Genomic DNA, 22,143 nt, shown 5'->3' with positions numbered 1-22,143 from the left:
TTAGATTTACATCATCTATAATGATGTTGATAAATAGGTCGCGGATAGCGCGATCTGTTGTCACGGTAGTGTCCCGGTTCTTGCGTTCGGTGACAACTGGTAGTCTATTAGCGCGAATGTTACTCGATATAGAAGCGAACAACGACTTATCATTACATAATATTAGTATGAAGAAAAACATTCAAGTAGATTTAATTGCGCTATGGAGATAGACGAATTTATTGCAAATTCGCCAGTTAATTTGGTAAAGAATAATATATAAAACAAAAATACAAAAAGTATTAAATTTTGAATTCTAAGCGATGCGATTTGTTTTATTGAAAATATTTAATGATCTTAAAAAAATATGTATTTTTTAAATTTCATTTTTTGTACTTGTAATCATCTTTGAGATACTAAAAATACTTAATATATATTCTTCGAGAGCATATTTTCTAATAGGAAAGTGAAGCTATTTGGTACTTCAGGAGGATCAAAAGTAAAAAATCCTTAATAGTTTTTAAAACGGAAATAACCGTAGATATATACAATTTTCACAGAATTTTTATATGTTATCAATAACCTCGTAAGGCACAATGTTCAAGATTTAATTTTAATGAGCTTAATGCATAATAAAATTCCTTGATAGTTTTTTTTTATTTATTTATTGTCCATTAAATTGTTTGGCTTTATCAAAAAAACTTGTCAAACAAATTTTTTAAGGGAGAACTTACGACAATTATCGCCATTGAGCATGGAGCGTAGACTATTTTTGTTTTTAGATTTTTGAGTTGGTAGGGTTGAAGAAGTGTTTTGTGTATGTGTGGCAAGAATTTGTTGCTGAAAATTCCAGGTGGTCACCTATCCGGGAGCTAACAACTCCAGCCGATACGTACACTTAGTGCGTTTCCGCAGATTGAGCTTACGGCCACTACGACACGCCTCATCAAGCCACAAAATATAATTTTAAAATGTACTATAACGTTCCTTTTATTTTTAGTGGAAATAAAAATAAAGATTTAGAGTTAACTCACAATATTTTATTAGAGCGTCTTAAGTTAAGATTTTTAAAATTCAATCAAAATTACTATGAAAATTGAAACCGGAGAGTCAAATTAATTACTTACAACTGTTTGAAGGTAGACATTAGAAATTAACTCCTAAATATTAACAAATTCTCATTCAACAATATTCTTATTTTGTTGTTATTCAAAAAGTAGTTAATGTAGGTACTTAAGATTTGTATTAAATATTTATATTATCATTTTTCTATAAATGTGAATAACGTTATTTCGTTGGGTCAAATGCTTGAAAAATTAGTACAAAGTTCACTCATCAGCAGTTATAGTAGCAGTTAAAAAATATTAAATATCCATAAGTACAATTTTTTTATAAGTGTTTATTTTTCAAATTTTGACAAAATTTATTAAAATCTTAAACATTTTAAAATGTTTTAAAGTTAAAAAATTATGAAATATTTAATTTGTATAGCTTTGATTTGAAAATTTAAATTAAGGATTTCCATAATTAGTTCATACTGTGACCAAGGAATCTAAAAAAAATATATAATGTCATAAATTATATAAACAAATTTATTTTTTACAAACATTTTCTATTCAAATTTGAATGAAATAAATAAATAAATATATTAAAATCAAGAATCATAATGTTAGTAACTTTGTTGTAAATTTAAATATATATATATATATTGACACGGTGCGTCGATACTCGATGTACCGTGTACGGAAATAATCATTTACTGATTATTAGTTTTGTATAATCAAGATGGTTTATTGACATTTAAAACATATAATAATAATTTTTACATCCGAACCGCGTGGCTGGCTTAAAGAAGCGGCCACGGCGGGCGGTATCAGGCCTTTAGAGGCGCGACAGATAGTTTTACAATATTTGGTATTTCATTTACAAACAAGAAATTTAATATTGAAGGGGAATAAGCTTATATTATATTAACTTTCTCACGGTCTCTAATAAGTCGTGAGTTATGTTAATACAACTCGTAGTGACACCTACGCAGGCACACTAGGGAGAATGGTTGATGGCTCTGAAAAGAGCCTTTTTAGTCAGTCGCAATTTTGAATCGACCGTGAGCAAAACTGCGTGTAGGGCCGCTGGTATTTGCACACGGCGTATTACCGTACAATTGCCTCGGTAGTCGGTACTATGTCGTACAGTGAATATTGCACGATGTACCCGTCGGGATCGTCAATTGTCTTCCTCCGATGGTATCGTTGGTTGCCGCCTCGTTTTGACGAGTGTTTTCGCTGCAGTATCGTCGGTTGCCGCCTTGTTTCAAGTAGATGTTGACGGTAGTGTTGTTGGCGGACGAATGATGATGTTTCGTAAATTTGACCGGTTTATATACTTATACTGTGTCCCGTACCGAATCGTAAACCACAGGTGTGCCGCTGTACGTAACTGTTTCCCGTCGGTACGGTTTGCCTCACTATTCGTACAATTTTTGGGTATTGATTATGGTAATAGTATTTTTTTATTTCGTTACATTCTCCTTTATCCATAGCCGTATTTGTTGAGAATGTAAAATGACCAAAAGGTTTTTTAATTCACCACTTAACCCTTACGGTGGTGTCGTTTGGGCGTGCTGTGTTGTGATTGGTGGTCCTGAGAAGGACCGTTTTATGTGGTAATAAGAACTCCGTTACAGTATATATGAAACATAGAATTAATTATTATATTTTATACTCAAAATTACATGTTTTAAATATAATTGTATTTGCAAAAATGAATTTAACCAACTATCTTACCCATGCTTAATCGTAAAATAAATTTCTTTAATCAAAATAGACTATAAAGTTTCATAAAATACAGTAAGTAATAATATAGGCTGACAGATCATCTTCGCACGGAACGTTCTTGAATAGGTACTATGATTTGATTATCATCTAACTAAAATTTAAAACTTAATACATCGATTACAGTGATGCTAGAATCTAGACAATTAATATACAGTAGACCATTATTCACTTCGCCATTTTTTAAGGCAAAAAAAAAAATTGGCGTAAATTCCGTAATGAAATCAAATGAAACATATTTATTTATACAATTGTTAAATCTAAGGTTTAACCAGTCATTAAGCTGTGACTAGAATATCAAAATATCAATAATTAAAAATCAATTTTAATGGACCCCGAAAACAGTTATCACCTGTATTTCTTGTTATCCTAATACATCTATAAACTAAAGAGCTGTGAGTTGGGATCCCTTAGTATTACTCTTCATATGACAGAAAAGTATGTGATATAATTTATCTAATATTATTAAAAACAAAAATAAAATAAATAATATACATGAAAATGAACGTCACTGTGTTATACATTATCTAATCGTGACCAAAGCATTTGTTAAATATGGAGTAATAATAAAAATCCATAGAAATTGAAAAAAAATATACACAAATAAATAAATATTTATTTAAATAAAAATTTTAAGAAATATGAAATGAGTAAAAGCAAAAGTTTTAAAATCAAATTGAATAATACAATAAAATACTATGAAATATTGGTACCAAAACTATTCTAATTGAACACAAGTATACTTTTTATATTATCATATATCTTAAAAATATTAAAATATTTGATTGGTGTTCACGAATTCACTCACAGGTGTATAGTTATATAATATTATTTTATCAATACTAGAACATAAATCTACGGCTGGTATATAATGTTTTAAGCAATTTAAGTCAAACAATTGGTTGAATTTCAGCAGGAGCTTAGAATCGATCATAATGTATCCATATTTTATGCGGATAAAAATTGTTTTGTTTTAACGAGAGGTGATCGCTGCTGTTGTAGGCGATTCAAATTATAAATTACACAACAATCTAATTCCAAGCATTCCTATTTTATCCACCGAAATGTTTGCTCGATTTAAATAATTATTTAATACTCCCCTCTCTCTCTCTGCGAGTGAAGCTCAGCGGATTTGCGCTTTTGAAATCTCATTGGCGCTTGTAACGACTTATATAAATTTGGTTGTCCTAGGGTCACATTTGAGCGTGTCACTATGCAACTATTCGATTCATCATTAATTGATATAGTGATTTCGACCTGTCAGTTCACATGAGTGCAAAGAGGGTGGATAAGCTTAGACCCCTCATAGCAGCCCCACAACGATGGAATTAAGCCTGCATCTCTATATCTACCATAGCATCGTATTATACTGAGATTTATTTCGAGTGTCCGACGAATGTGCACGCATTGTTGAAAACAAAAAAAAAAATAATACAAAATATACAGAATAGCCCACAATCACTTTAATTCTTAAGTTCGATACTATTTGTGTTATTGCATCCGGATCGTTTATCAGGATCAAAGTGGTTCACCATTAGCATCAAATTTGATATTGATTAGTGTAACACCATCACTACCATTATTCTTTGAATTAAATGTTTGAAATGTAATAAATGACCATATTTTCAAATAATATTTACCTCTGTTTATTTTTATTTTTTTTCAAAAATATACACGACAGATGGTATCATAGTATAATATTATGCACAGGACGTCATATTATATCCAGATGCAATATTTATAATTATTGACGAAAATTACAAAATATGATTCGTTATATTTTGTTATTTTAACACAATTATATTGTATAATAATTATGTTGTATATATTTAACTGCAGAAGTTGACTTGTTGATTTGTATATTTCAAAATCTATTATATATTTTTAATTTGTTCACTCTTGAGTAGAAAAGCCATTAATTAGAACTAAATTATTTTTGTGTAGTACATAGAACTTAAAATAAGGTGTTAGTCACGTAGGTACGAAACAGTGACACGAAACTGTTAAAACAATTAATGGATTTCGGTAAATGTAATTTTTGAGAATAACTATTATTATTGTGTTTGCTGTTAATTTAACCAGTTTAAGAAACAATAGTTGCACTTGTGATATAAATTTGTGCTAATGTTGTATATATGTAGATTGTCTATACATTTACTACAAATTTCAATGACTTTAAATGGTATTTTAGCATTTATTAATGAGTATAATGTCGTCTGGTTAAATAAGAAACTACAAAATATGCAGGTCATCAATACATATTACAATTTTATCATCCTTAGTCACTTTCTCACATCAAACTGATTCATCCAGTCACTTTATTAATGTAAACAAATAATCAATAGAATTGTATTTATTTTATTTGATTATTTTGATATTTTACCATGAAAACTTTCACTGAGAAAAAATTTGTTTTTAAATAATTATTTCGTTAAGTTTTGTTTAAATCATTGAAATAAGTTTTTCGATCTACATTTTCAGACAATAGGATAGGAAAAGAATTTCGAATTTTTATTAATATAATAATTATAATATGTATTTTAACTTTCCGACATTCATTATCTATACTAATAACCGTAAAAATAATTTTGCAATTGTCTAGTTCGACTTCATTCAATTATAAAATGGATTTTACACGACAAAAATATATTATAATATACACTTTCACTGATGTTGGGCCAAAAACGCCGCAGAAGTATATTTTTTTTAAACATGACGTAATATTGATAGTTTATATTAATTTATCATCGTTAAACTTTACTATGTACAAATGGTAACATTGATCTAAATAACATACGGAAATATCATGAAACGGCAACCGGTTAAAAAACTATTTGAAAAATCCATGGACGCGGATAGAAAATCGCTTCAAACCGAATCAGGCTAGATAAAAAATATAATATTTATATATATGAAGTCCATCTCTGCATTATATAATAATATAATGGCTACCGCCTACCATGGTATATCTACCATAGGTAATACATTTTATGTTTCAATAACGTTGTTAAAATACGTTTATTCGCATTATAGATTCAGTACGCCTTTACAATATGTAATAATTTTAAACAATTATCTTTTCTTTTTTTTATATATATATATAAAGAACGTTATTGTTATTTGTTATATTGTTATATTGTTATATTAACGATCTTCAACAATACAAAACAAATATAGGTATAATAATAATTTAATAATACAGAAAAAATATATAATTTCAAAACGTAATATAATATTATAATCGTTGTTTGTGCAACAAACATTTAAATAATATTTGGTAGTATGGCCCAAAACCATATCGATGGAAATTGTTGTTGATTATACAATTTATCGCAAGTACTGACTATGGCTAATTGTATTGATATTGTGAAATAACATAATCAAAAGCGTATATATTGTACACAAAATATTCTTCTTTAATTTATAGTTAAATATTAGTATAATGTGAAAATAATAGAATATTATAAAATAAAATACTTTTTTGTCGTACATTATACAGAGATATTCGCCAAATAGTACACTAAATCCCGCTATGTTACTTAACGAATTTATGATTACTCCGTTTATTTTTAAAATGTATTATCTATGTAGGTATCAAAATTATTGTGATTTGTTATATTATAATACGTTTTTATGACTACATGATCTCTTATAAGTAAAACAAAAATGAAAAATTTACACACGTGTTCAAACCAACCATATCAATCTTCATCGCCCTAAATGTAGGTACCTACCCTTACACAATGGTGTATGTTGCCATGGGTCGATTAATAAAAAAAAAAATAATTTTTACGCCTACATATTATAATATTATATTGAACAAACAGAAACACTAATATTCTAAAGAATTGTTTTCTATGTTGTAAACTATAAGACTAAATGATTTTATTCTTTTTTTATCTCCTTTTACTTTGTTCATAGTTTTTTGGATTTTACTTATATTTCATCGAAGTGAAAACAATCAACATTATTTGCATGAACCACAATCTTTTTTTCTCACCAAAGTGACTTTTGTGTGATTACACGTCCACGTTTTAAATCATTAACTTATCTTTCTGGTATTTAAACAGAAAAATATCTTAATATTTTCATAAAACAGAAGTTAATGAAATTCATATGAATAATAATAATACTATAATTTAAATATCAAGTCAGATTTCTGAAAACAATTGTATGAAATGTTGAATACTGCTGTCACGTTTTATATAAAATTAAAACTACTTAGAAATAGTTAATAATTTTATTTTTACTCATTTCTAACTTGAAGACGATTTTAGAATTTCTAAGCTTCATGCCTTATATTGTACATACATTTGTTTGAAACACGCATATATTTTATTTTTAAACATACGTGTAACATACTACTAGAATATTAATAACTTATACGATTGTGATTTATAAAATTATATCGGTTTGAATTAACTTGAGGAGATTATCAGCAAACTTTGTGCCAGATTATTTACTATGTTTTTTTATGTCATTCGTCAAACCCGATTGACGTTTATGTATTTACGTACCTTAAGGCTTAAGTGAATTATATTTTGATCTAACGCACTTACCACACTTTCCTTCCACATCACTCACATCACGACAAAAGCAATTTGTAAAATAATTTAAGTTTAAAGTTTACGCGTCGTTTAATAATGTACGATTCCCGTCATTGTTTTCGGTGGTATAATAATATTGTTTTAAAAAAACAATAGTAAATGCGTGTACGTGTACAAATCACCATTTTTGTTATTATTATTATAGGAATTTAACGGCATCGCGTGACGTCGTTTTTTCGCTTACTAAGTACAAAATAATCTTTTCCGGTCATGGGTATTATATTATAATACAACAATATATTATAATAATATATCATATAGGTAGCATTTCGTGGACCACGTATACGCCTACATTTTCGCACTCTGATCTGATTTCAAAATAGAGATAATAATGAAAATATTTTATTGCGGTACACACGCCAAACGATAACATATTATATAGTATATACGTGGCACACGATTTAGAGACCCGTAATTATTATAACGTTCGAAAAATACCGTATTTATATCGGCAGATTTTACATATAAATACGAGAAAATCCATCGTTTTCTAACCATAGTCTTGGAATTAATTATTTATCATTATTGACGACCTATCGTTCGTATAATAATATAATACTGCTACGTTAGCTTTAACAAGACGGCGCCCTGTATAGGCAATTCAGCTACGTCCATGCGTTGAATACCCGATAACGAACATACACAATCGTACGGCCAGCGTGTATAATATATTACTATTATTATTATAATTATATTATTATGCTGTATACAGCAGTTGAAGTATACGGCATTGAGCGTTAACTTCAAAAATTATATCACAATAAAAGCAATCGGAAACGCAAACTTTATCCAATAGTTCTGCTCATCCCGCTTCTGGTGAATAGGCGGCAGGACGAGTGCCAGCCGTGACTATTTATTTTATATACATTGTTATTATTATTATTATTATACACACTTCACTTTAAACTGCAGCACGAATTCGGTTCATCAAAAACGAAATTATTCACTTGTCCATAAATCGTTGTCGTTAGCATTGTTATTATTATAACAAGTTAAAGATCTAGTATGCAGTGTTTCTCAACCAAACTAACCGATCTTTAAGTACATAATTTAGGCAAATAGACAATGTCTATGTAATGTTTGCTAACATTTATAGTAACTAATAAATGGTAATAATAATTTGCCCTGATGGAAAAAGTTTGTGAACCACTGATATAATAAGTATACAATTCACAGTAATAAACCCGTTGCGTGTAGATTATAAAAATGTATAATAATATTGACTTCCTAAATTTTTTTTTTATGTATTCATAATTTTCAGGTTAGGTTAGGTTATAGGTATATAATTTAAAAAAAAAACCTCTTTAAGTCATCAATAACAACACCATAATAATTTTAGGACATGCATGTAAGGAAAGCAAGGTATTTGGGCATAGGATGGTAATCACTCCAGAGATTGCTTTCCAATAAATTACTTTACGTTGAAAACAGTATGCATACAGAGACCAGTGTATAATGCACTTTAATTATAATTAAATCTAGTTTTTAGTAATATTCATTGACAAATACAATTATTATTATTATTATTATTATTATTATTCTTTATTTATTTATTTTTTATTCGTGTTTAAGCATCAACAACACTAGGTTATTAGGTTACACACACAAAAAAAAAAATAGTTAAATAACAATAAATACATAGAATATATTTATATATATTTATATATGTTTAATTAATGATAATACTATTATTATTAGAGTTATAACCCTTGAAGTCGTTGAACAAAATATTTTCAATAACGTCTGATTAAATGAATAACATTTTAAGTTGACACATATTGTAACGTGTTTGGAGATGGCTAGTTAAATGTCCAGGGAAAAGTTAAATAAAAAATAATATATAGTATTTATAAAGTAATAAAAAATAAATGAAGATTGATCTAAATAATTTTTAATACATAAAAGTTTATTATTGCTAAGTCTTGAAGTTCAGGTGAGTATGGTTGTAATCACGGAGTACTGCAGTTCTCTAAGAACATAAAGGGATTTGGCCGTAAACTTAAAATACATAGTTATTAAACATGTGCATTAAAGACGTCATGTTCAAAGAAGGTCTTAATATAGTGCAATGGAAATGGTCAAAGTTTAAAAAAAAAAAACAAATTAAAGAATTTTAGTCAAACAATTGACATGCTTCATTTAGCGATGCACAAACGTAAAATGAGAAAAAATTTCTAATTTCTCGAATGAAAACGCATTCTATTCTCATAGTAAAGTCTCTTTTTACAGGTCAAAGTTAAAGGAATAAAAATGCAGTACACAAACTGTAAATTTTTCTCGAAACGTGTACGGAATATAAATATCGATTGCGATGTGTACTCTCTCGACACACTTGAGCGTAGACATATTGAAATTGCATTTACTTATATTGATGATGTGTTTTTCGAAGTGAAGAAAATCTCTGTAAAGCGCACGTACAGTTTTCAAACCAAAATCATACTCGTTAATATTATTAAATTGGAAACGATTGTTTGCGCAGCAACTGTGTATAGTTAAAGCACCAGCTATGCAATCATTAATTGTGTATTTTCGAATTTTCAATTTCTACCACTATATACATATATGTTATATATATGTTGCGTTCGAATACAATTATATGTATAACAGGTATATTATAGTATCGAAACATACGGCTCCCGCAATATAATTATATTATTTACGTAATATTCCTTAATCATGAAATATTATATCGAAACAACAAATAAAACAAAAATTAAAATTAACTTAAAAAATTTAATTATTTATTTTTTCTATATTTAGTAGAGTTTTTTTTCTTATAAGTTTTACTAGACATAGGAATCATAATATACTGTGTAACAAGATATTATTTAGTAAACAAATAAATACCGAATAAGTGCCTTAAATGTGGTACCGTTTTATTGAACTAGGCGGAAGTACTTAAACAATTTTGACGATGTATCATTTAAATAAAATATATTACTATTATGTATTGTCTTTATAGATTTTTATCACGTGTTTTTTTATAGAGTGGCGTTTGGGACTGGTCATATGCAAACTCGTGCCGTACTTTCAAGGAGTGTCTGTGAACGCTTCAATAAACACGTTGATGGCTATCTCTGTGGAAAGATGCTTGTCCATTTGCTACCCTATGAACCCGGTGGGTAAAGGCGTCTGTAAGCGAGTCGTGGCCATAATATGGATCATTTCGCTTACCATCACTATGCCATGGGCAATATACTTTGACTTGCAGCCCATGGAGGAAGGCAGTGATAATCAGGTTACATTATTTTAAATTAACAATTTTTTGTTGTAATAAAATGTGTACCCACGTATTTTTTTATTTTATAGTATATATTACAGATAAAATAATGGAGAGCGATAATTTCCCAATCTATCAACTACCGTATAACATTAAAATAAGGAGTCACTCAAATGTTTAAAATACCTTTGGTATTATGACATATTTTTTTGTTTAAAACATTTGTTAATCATTATATAAATAGTATATTTTTATCGACTTACGAATATTAATTGTCTGCTGCGTATCTACATACTAATAAAGTTTAGATTTTTTTCTTATTTTGTTATTGTGACACATAATATTCTATAAGCTTCCACAGTAATAATAGTACACAATATTAGCACATATCGCTATTAAAACCTAAATATTTATAATCATGACGACAATCATAATACAGTGTAATATATATACCGCAACATTTATATTTTGAAATATTATAGCATAGTTTATACCTACTATGTATTGGTGCATCCACTCATCTCTTTTGTTGGAAATGAAGGATGTACTGGCCAGTATAATATTGCTGCTATACATCTTGACCATGTGGCTTGCTTTCATAATCTTACAAATTACTTTCTGTAGCCTTACGAATATGTATTACATATATTTTTTGTTGTTTATTTTCCACCTGATTATTTATGAATATGTTTCACTAGAAATTAAAGACTTAAATTTACGGAATGTATCATCGTTCAAAACTTATTATAACACAACGTACACAAGCTTTAGTAACTTTAATAATCATCGTCATCATTTTCTTTACCCAGTAAATTATCCACTGGTATATAACCGAATGTTAGTGAAAACGAGAATTGTATTTAAATAAAAAAATAAAATAAAAAATATAATATGCTTAAAAAATAATTAAAATCTATGTTAATAAAATAAATTTAATAACTAATGTAAAACTAGTTTAGTCAGAACGTGGAATGCATTTTACGAATTACGATGAGTATACAAAATCTTAATACATTTTATAAATTGGGCATTTATATGTTTTATAAAATATTATATTAGACACCTAGATTTTATTAATATTCTAATATTTTTTTTTTCTTAAAATGTATTAGCTAAGCGGAATTTTAATTCAAAATATATTGATCATTTTATAAAATTTAGTTTGAATCAGATTATATTTTCAGATTCAGTGATTTATCATTGTTTTATAATCAAGACATCATTTATAGTAGGGCTATTCGACTTCTGTAATATCAGCACTTTTCAGATTTATATTTATAGCTTAAAACAGACTCATCAGTTTAAAACTCGCGTAATTTTTCAGAATATCATCAATGATAATATATAGCACTAACTATTTATACCCTTTTGGAATTAATTATTAAATAATATAGGTAAATACTTTTGAATAATATTTAATATTATCATAATCACTCAAAACGCGTGACATTTAAAATATTAAATACATTTTATTATTATTACAACTGGCTGAACCCATGCACTTCGTTGCCCTTAAAAATTACAACCCTTTAAAAAATTGTGATTATTCAATTTTTTTTTGGATATAATTTGCAGCAGTAAGTGCAATTCAGCCACCCTATTAAGCAACCCGACTATGTCGGTTCGTGGACAAAGTGCGATAATATATCAAGTAGTATATCAATATAGTATATCTATACATTAATACAACTCAGATTACTTTAAAATACTAATTTATACAAATTATTTCTCCTTTAATCAATAATAAATATATATATAGTAATATTATTTATGACTACCCTACGGATCATAGGCGCACATTGGTATGAAATTCAGGTGGTGCTAATTTTATTATTTTATTTATAACTCATATAATATTTTATCCAAACTAATAAACCACAATAATTTACATAATATGATGAGTGAAAGAATGCGTAATGCATATATGCGTCTATGCTGTGGATAATGTCTGGGTACGCTTATGCCTATGTGAACATGCAGTCATAAGACTCCACAGACATTACTGGCAGGGTATTCATACATACCACATTGACATAAAACACTTACAAAAAATTTGGATAGGGTAAACTCATTTAACTGCATTTAACATAGTAAAAAATAACTTATATTCTTACAGCTTAAGAAATTCTAAAAATAAAAACGTATGTCAATTTATTGTTGTAAATTCTGCTATATCAATATATTATATTATAAAGCATATTATTATTATTTTTTGTAACTTACGCATTGCAAATTTTAGTTTTCATGCTCTAAGTAAAACCGATGTTCGTTATAACCAGTTTTTTTATATAAAATATAAAAACTATATAAAACAGTGTACATTTTATACAGTTTACAATTTATACTTAGATTAACCCCAATTTGAAGTTTGATATGATGGGTATAACGTCTACAGTTTAAGAGAATGACTAGAAGAATTTCAGTATTGCGGTTTATATTAAAATTTTTTAATATGATTACAAATTTTTTTATAATATATGATACTCTATTTTATTTTTTATGCAAACTATAATAAAATCTACTATTTTATAGCCATTAGATCTATATAATGTTTCTCTCTTCGAGACCATTATAAATAATTTAAATGCTGTAGTAAAGTGTACAGACTTCCTTGGTTATATATTATTAATTTATTGAACAAAATGAGGCATGTGTCGTACTTGCTACCTAATCGTTTTCATTTGTTTTTTGGATCCATGAAATTTATTTGACATATTATAAGTTTGTCCATTCACCACACCCTTTTTTTAGATACAACATTTTATATATTGCTATTAAATCGTAATTTCCAATACGCCATTTTCACTTGGGAAAAAATTTTGAAAATTTAATGCAATATCATCAACAATTATTCAATAGCAGTTCAAAAATATTAAAGATAATACATAAACACGATTTTTATTTCTGTATGTAGGTACTACTGTACTAGGTATTCTAAACTCAAATTTCGCAAATTATTTTTCAGTTAGAAATTCATAAAAGTTTTTATTTTCACAGATATAACTAAATATTTTAATAAAATATTATCCATGAGTTTCTTATCTTTAATAAAAAAATGTTCACTGAAATATAACATACATTTTTATGAACATTTAAATTAAACATTAAAAAAAAAAAAAAACCCCAATAAAATCGTTTACGTTGTAACCAATGTTTGTAAGACTAAGACTCCATAACGGACACCCTTTTAATCATAATAATATATTGTCGTGACAATACATGCCTAAATCCGCTTATAGAGTATTTTTTTCAAAAACTGATAACAACACAGTTATAATATAATAATATTATCGTGCTTGTGTTTTTATAGATCTGCCTGGAATCTTGGCCAACCGTGGAGAGCGGAAACCTGTACTTTGTCCTGGCCAACCTGTTGCTGTGTTACGTGCTGCCGCTGACGGTGATCGCAGTGTGTTACATGTTCATCTGGCAGAAGGTGAGCAGACGCAAGGTGCCGGGTGAGCCGATGCACAACGGCGCCAACATGGTGCAGCGGTCCAAGATGAAGGTGATCACCATGATTATGTACGTGGTGGTGCTGTTCGCTGTGTCGTGGCTACCACTGTACGTGGCTTTCTCGCTGATCAAGTTCTGGCCGCTACCACCAGCCGTCGAGAGCTATACTGTCGCCTCACTTCCGGTTGCACAGTGGTTGGGTGCCGCCAATTCGTCCATTAACCCGCTGTTGTACGCCATCTTTAACCATAGGTTTCGGGATGGTTACCGGGCCTTGTTGTCCGGCAAGATTTGCCAAGCGTTTGACTACAGCAACTCGGTGAGGTACCTGCGCGGTGGTCGGGCTGGCACCACAGCCTTGTTCAAGCGCAACAACAACAACAACGACAAAGATCGTTGCGATCGTAACCGAAAGACAATTGGTGCCATATACGTACACGCCGCGCGGTCTCAGCTTCAGCAGCATACGGCTCAGCAGCGGCGACCTGTTCAGCAGCAGCAACGTTTTGCAACTCAGCATCTGCAGCCACCCACTCAACGACCCGTCAAGATGTCATCGGTTAGGGAAACACACGTTGCCGAAGGGTCTGCCGGTTCCGTGGTGCAGTTCTGTCCAACAAAACGCGAAAATTCATTCGTGTGATCTCCGACACTCACACTATCCACCCATTCATATGCAGTCACCGGGCCAGATCGTATGCAGAAAGATACCATAGATTTTTCATTTATATAAAGGACTCGTAGACTGTGAAGTGTATACTTAAAACCCACAAAATTATATTATTTTGTATTTATAATATCGTAATATATAACTATGGACCACAGGCATGCAAAAACTAATCTGGCTGATAAAAATGCTCCTAAATGGGCATACAATTGCCAGGGAAATATTTATCATTAAAATTATTATTGTTTTATTAATAATATACATAAGAATGATAGGTTCTTCAAAATTTGTTTTATCACCAAGATTAAAATGTTATTTTTTATTAACACTTGTCTATTGAATAAGGCTAGGTATGGATAATTGCTATCGTATCGTTTAATTAATCCATAAACATCAATCGTACTTAAATATTTTTTTTTTTTAAATGACATATTTTGGTATATGTTCATAGTTCATATGCGCTTAAACAAAATTGAACGTTGCTAGCACAAGATATTCAAGTGCATGCCCTACATACCCGTTCGCACGTCTATGCTGTTATAGATGTTAGACATAGGGTAATTTTTTTCACAAATGTACTATCCGTCAGAGTAAGTAATAGTATCACTGTCGAACACACTGGCTAAAACTATTCATAGTCAAGATAATTTATTGCACTTAAAGCAATGATAGGATTTTGAGATCATTAGAAATGGGATACAAATGTTTTTAAAAAATGTTGTGAATCTGAATATTTATTACTTATTGATTGTTACCTAATTGGAAGAGTAGTTATCTATAAATATTTTCTTAAAATAAGATAGACTTCATTTAAGATCTGTCAGGAAGTGCCATAACAGTAATATAATAACAAAACATTTTTCAGACGCACACAATGTATATTACTTGCATGAAATAGAAATTGAATTGATATGATGACCTGTGAATATGAGGAATATTGACGATTTAAAACTCTTGCACGTGAAAAACAAGCAACTTCGCCGAAATACTTAGCCGACCTTGTCAAACATATGGAATTAATATTGTTTTAATCCTAAAAATACGGTTTATTTTTCAGTTATTTTTCTAACACTAATTAATTTGCATATTATGCTTTCTAGAAATATCATAAAGCTTAGACAAAAATATAGAAGAACAGCTTAAAACCTATAACACCTTTTTTCTTGTCAATCCATGAAATGGTAAAGCGGAAATCCGATCAATTTAAAAATTATTTATTTTTGAACTTAAACCGTTTAAAATTATTTATCAACTCGCCCAAGGTTGGTCATTACATGGGAATTCTATGTATTTTCAGGAATTTGAACAAAATAAAATAATATAACACATAATATAATAACATTTGAAACTCATTTCTTAGTATCGTTTTTTCCTATATTAAAGTGAAACGACCACGTTCATGAATATTTAATAAATTATAAAAATTCATACTTAAACTGGATTTCCTGCGAAGGTATCCACGTTTATGTACCTAGATAAATTGTTTTTCGGGATATACTTAAAGGGAGACAAAAATTAATTGTTGAAATAGTTTTGGTTTCCTCGTTCGAATTAAATATCATAAATATGTTATACGTCATATTTGATTATACTCAAGTACGTATTAGGATGTATTGCGCGGTCTATTATATTAGTTTACAAACTTCATCAGATTAAGAATTTCTATGAAAATGGTGGAGGCGTTTCCCCACATTAATATATTATTATATTATTATAGGTACACAAAATACGATAGCACACGATCATTGTGAAATTGAGTTTGAACGAACATTCCAATCACTAATAATTTTGACGCATGATGTCTCGACCGAATCTGAATAGATTTCAAATCAAAAGTCTCTTAAATTTTATTCCTGGAGTACCTATACGTTTTTTGAGGCACTAGCTGCTATGATTTATTTTAATTGATATTAATTTATATTAAACAAGTGGGTAATTTCTCCAAATATCATACCACGTGTTTATCATTATTAATTTATATTTTATGTGAAGTCGTCGAGCACTCTAAATGTAATCGAAGAATTAATCTAACAGTTAAACAAAAATAAAAATAATTGAATATCGTCATAACTCGTAACTTACTATAATAAGAGATTCAATTAATATAAGATTTTTACTATCTAAACAACTTTTGTTGTTTTTGAAAATATGTTTTCCTTAATTTTAGGTCATTAAGAAACTATAATTTTCTGTATACAATTATGTTATTTTTATTTTTTATTGTAATAAACATATATAAATAAATATATTGTTTTTTTATGAATTTTCAATATTTTCTTCCAAAGCAGAGTATTTTTTGGAGTATCTAATTTGTCATTATACAAACGAATTTCAGACGAACAGTTTTTGAGTTTAACTGTTTATGTTTAAATAGTCTAAACGGAAGGTGAATTAAACAATACAGTAATTTTTTTTTGAATGAAGAGAGAGAAATCGGTTTGAAAGTTAGTATTGAGCTGAAGACAAAATCATACTGTGTAACTGAACCAAAGAAAAAATTATTTAAAAGTTATAAAGCCAAGAAATTGAAGTACATACTTGGGATTAGGTATTAATGAAAATACTTATAGCCACGATTCATGAAGAAATAATAAGACAGCTCATGGCAGCAAACAGGGACTACTATTAATTAATATCATTATTGATATCAAGGAAGTCAAACACATACATGTATACATTACATGTATTACAATAGGCAAAAATAAAATCAGTTGAAAAAAGTTAGAAATATTTGAGAGAAAGAAATTAATGACAATAATTTTGAGATCAATGAAAGTTATAAAGAGCTATACAATACGAACCAAGTATTATTGAAACTATGAAAAGTACAAGAATAAGTTTAGATAGGTTATATAATTATGGAGAAGGGCTAATAATACCATTGATCCAAATCACAAAGAAACTCAAAAGAAAATCTTAATACAGTGAATGTTTTGAGTAGAGTATAATTTAAAGATATTGAGAGTAAAGAATGCAGAAAAAAATAAGAGTGGAGGCAGTATTTTGTTGCGACAATAAATCCGAAGACCTGTAAAAAACCAAAAAGAAGATTTTATGATTACTAGATGAGTGGAATTGGCCAGTGTGGTACTTTGAAAAATGTTGGACCACTATTCCGTTTATCTAAAATGTAAATACTCATAACAGTTACTATTATATATATACTCGTATAGCTAATGATCAACTTTGGTGAAATCAGATACTCCAAATACTCCAAAATAATGTTTGCTTAGGAGTTAGAAATATCAAATTAAAAATTTACGTAGTCATTTAGAAGACTAAAAACTTTTAAAAAATTACTTTGATAGAAATTAGCAAAAATAATTGTTTTTCAAAAATTATATTTGTAAGTTCTTAATGTAATGGAAATATTTTCAAAAACATAAAAGTTAATAAGTGGCTTACATCAAATGGGTCAACCTATACTGTGTAATAATGACAACGAACGATGCCGATGAAATATAATACATGATGTAATAATATTTAAGATTTATATTTAATATAATTACGACGTTATATCAAATATTTTTAATGTTCTTGCATCCTATAATTTGTGAAAATGTGCACTGTGCCATCCCAACTAAAAACTGAATTTTCTGTGCAGTCATTTGACCATAAATATTATATCGAGTAAAGAATAACATATTATTATATACATTTATGTATGATATCATTATAACATGTATTCCACTACCTTCGTAGTGTTTATTTATCGTTACATATACTAATATATTTTAATATGTTATCAATATTCATTAGTGCTGTTTTGTTCTATGTTACGTATAATAATAAAATTATAGTATATATTATTAATGGATCAAATATGTATAAAAAAATTATGTATAAAAAATTACGTCCCCGCTCAAATGTATACCTATGCATAGTAATCGAATGAAAACAAATACCTTCGAGATCTCATTACGAATGTGTACAATGACTCACACAAATAATAATAATAAAAATTATTAAAATAAATATTTAAAGTTATATACTTATTATATTATAAGTTATAAATTTTATACATGCCGATAAAGTATTGTTATAATATTAAAGAGTTTTTATCTGCACGCGCGTTTCACTATCGCTGCAGTGTTCTAATAGTATTATAATTTTTACAATAGTCATTAGTTTTACCTATATTATTATAAGGTTTTATTGTTTTATATTATTATTATTATTATTATCATTATTGACAACAATACACTTGTAATACCACCATGTAAATTGTTATAATAATAAAATATAGGTGAATGATATATTAAATTATTACAATAATATAACGTTGAGTATGGAAAAATAGGTATCAATTTTAGACAATAATAATAAATAAAAAAAAAAATAAAGCGCATTGGTAATCATATTTTATGTTATAATATGTAGTAATTAAATTATAGTATAAAATGTTAGAGGAACTGCTTACCTTTATATTATGTGGGACGTCGTCTGCAGAAGCACAATATTTTTTTATATTATATTATAGAATACGTTCATATTATAATACTTACGACATTATTGAGTGTATATTTACAATAGTAGACATTAATTATATTAAAATAAATGTATATTTTGTATAATGTATTATATTATACAAGCGTAAGTACCTAGCGTATTATACATGTCTAATATCTATGTTATATAATACTTGACGAAAACATTTATTTATTTATATTTATATGGCCTGGGCCCAATAGATAAAGATCAAACAAAGACCATGAATGGTTTACAAAGTAAAGTTGAAAAGGTTGTATATCTTATAGTAAAAATTCATTGGTTCTAGATATTATATTATTAATATTAACATACACAAAATTATAAACAAAAAAAAAATATATTACATTATTTTTATGATATGAATTAAAAGAAACAATATTATTAACAATAAAATTAACATACACAAGATAATACCTAATCAAGAGATTAGACTGAATTTGTAAAATTCACGCTTCTCACATGTACAGCTCTATAATGTGGTGTGCTCACGCGTTGGAAAACCTTCTGATTTATTTGTGTACAAACCAGAAGCAAGAACAAAAAAAATTGTCTACCCAATTCATTTCAATAAATATAATTTAATCGAATATTTGAATTGTCAGACTTATCTTGATAAAACGAATAAAATTACATAATATTAAATTAAATTCATTAGAACTGTAAGATTATTAGGTACTTAGTATATTTTAAATGTTTAACCATTATCTATCTATATATCTAAACAAATATTGTTTGAAATGTTTTTTTATTCTTTTAGATTCTGAACGAAGTGATGAATGTATTGATTTTACAATGTGTGTTTTTTTTTGTGTCTTCGTACAGCATAACTAGTCGAAATAATGCTTCAATTTCAAACTTTGGGGGTAGTTTTCGATGGGAAATTGAAAATTCTTGATGCATTATAGAGGTCAAAAGTAAACATTTTCCAACAGTTTTCAAAAAAATCGAGAAAAACAAAAGAAAAGTGACAGAAAAACGGGAATTTTTACGCAAAACTAGTTTTCGACACAAACCGATTTTTTTATATGGTTGTAATTCAAAAACTAATCACTGTAAATATTTGAAATTTTCACCAAATGTTTATGTTAGTGTTATCTATATACGGTTTTATATTCAAAAATTTTTGACTTTTTTTGAATTATTTATAGACAACTAAAATTTTCGATTTTTATGGGAATTTTTTTTTGAAGAGTGGGTAAAAAAATGTTGGATGACTAAAAATACTTGAAAATTTAATACAAGATTTTCAGATTATTGTTTGTTTTAAAGCTTTTAATTATTAGATTCTGAACGAAGTGATGAATGTGTTGATTTTACAATGATGTGTGTGTTTTTTTTTTTTTTTTTTTTTTTTTTTTTTTTTTTTTTTTTTGTGTGTGTCTGTGTACAGCATAACTAGTCGAAATAATGCTTCGATTTCAAACTTTGGGGGTGGTTTTCGATGTAAAAGTGAATATCCTTGGTGCATTATAGAGGTCAAAAGTAAACATTTTCAAACGGTTTTCAAAAAAATCAAGAAAAGCAAAAAAACGGTAATTTTCAAAAAAATTTTGAATTTTTTAAAGACCTGAAATTTTTTTTTTGAAGCGTCGGTAAAAAAATTTTGGATGACCAAAAAAACTTGAAAATTTAATACAAGTTTCCTTATGAGTTGTTACTGTTTTAGCTAAAAAAAATTAAAAATTGTTTGTCACAATTTTTTTTTTTAAGCGTTTATAGTTCAAATTTTTACGAAATCTGTCGAAAACGCGAAAATTTGAAGTAATTTTGTAGTTGAAAAATCATAAAATTGTTTGTGTTTATAACTTAGGACTAAAAATACAACACTAAGTTTTCCTTTAAGTAGCTATAGAGAAAACTCGAAATATCACTATAGGAACAATTTTAAGTGCGTTTAAATTTTAAATTTTTACGAAATAGCGTAACGATAATGATTTATCCTCAAACGATTTTAAACATTTGTTATTATTCAAAAAGTATAAGTCGTAGATACTTGAAAATTTTACCAGTTATTTAGATTGGCATTTTCTTTACATGATTTAATTTTCAAAATATTTTGACTTTCTTTGAAATATTTATAGACAACTGAAATATTCAATTTTTTTGAAGTTTCGATAACGCTTTTTAGGATTCACAATTTTGGTTGTGAATTACAACCAACTTCATTAAGGATTTTTTTACATTTTAAATAATTTTCTATATTTCATTATATAACATTTTGTGCATATTATATAGATTGCATATTACAGATGGATAGGCAAAATAGACTGTCTAGGAACTGTCAAAAAAATTTTTTAGTACAATTAAAGAAGAATTTGAAGGGACGCAGGGCTCAATAGAGGTGTAGGACAAGTTGTTCCGTAGTTGGGAGCAATATCTGGTAAAAAATAGGCGGATTTATATGATAATTTAAGCCCCTACAAATGATATTGATATAACAAAATATTTATTTTTTTTAATGTACATATAGATATTAAGTTTTATTTAAGTTTTTTTAAGTGCGACTATTGCACATAGATACCAAAAGCATGTTTATGAGATTAGATGTATTATAAGTGTACTGGTTTGTCTATATAAACACTGTTTGTATATTTTGTTGTCTATCAAATAAAAAAACAACTTTCATCCTAAAGTTTTCAATTGCAAATTTTAAAAGATTAACATTTACAATTATTTATGATAGTTTCATATTAAAAGTTCATATAGTTAATCCTAAACTTAATGCCTACATATTTTTTATAAGAAAATTCTAATTTCTAAGTAATAAACTAATCTATATATTTTCCAATGGTTGAATAACTTAACACCAATAGCTATGGAATAAATATGTTTATTGATAAATATTTTTAAATTGGATACAACAAATATTGATTCAATAAAACGAAGATA

General features: G+C 27.9%; 1 protein-coding gene across 2 annotated transcripts in view; it reads left to right on the top strand.

Moving 5' to 3' along the window:
• LOC107164816 (neuropeptide SIFamide receptor-like) overlaps window positions 1-20,573 on the top strand; it is a 52,944-nt gene extending 32,371 nt beyond the window's left edge. The window contains exons 3-4 of one of the 2 annotated variants that reach the window (XM_089219191.1): window positions 10,408-10,658; window positions 13,951-20,573. In XM_089219191.1, the coding sequence (XP_089075317.1) occupies window positions 10,408-10,658; window positions 13,951-14,739 (1,040 nt within the window). In that variant the 3' untranslated portion in view covers window positions 14,740-20,573. The remainder of the gene's footprint in view (window positions 1-10,407; window positions 10,659-13,950) is intronic. The other variant, XM_089219192.1, reaches the window with a different exon arrangement.
• Window positions 20,574-22,143: the final 1,570 nt, after the last annotated feature.

This window comes from Diuraphis noxia, unplaced genomic scaffold (assembly GCF_037042655.1).
Source record: "Diuraphis noxia isolate RWA-SAM2 unplaced genomic scaffold, SU_Dnox_SAM2 contig0002, whole genome shotgun sequence".
NCBI classification, from domain to species: Eukaryota; Metazoa; Arthropoda; class Insecta; order Hemiptera; family Aphididae; genus Diuraphis; species Diuraphis noxia.
The sequence above is the reverse complement of the archived record's forward strand: the minus strand, read 5'-3'. Positions and strand labels throughout refer to the sequence as shown.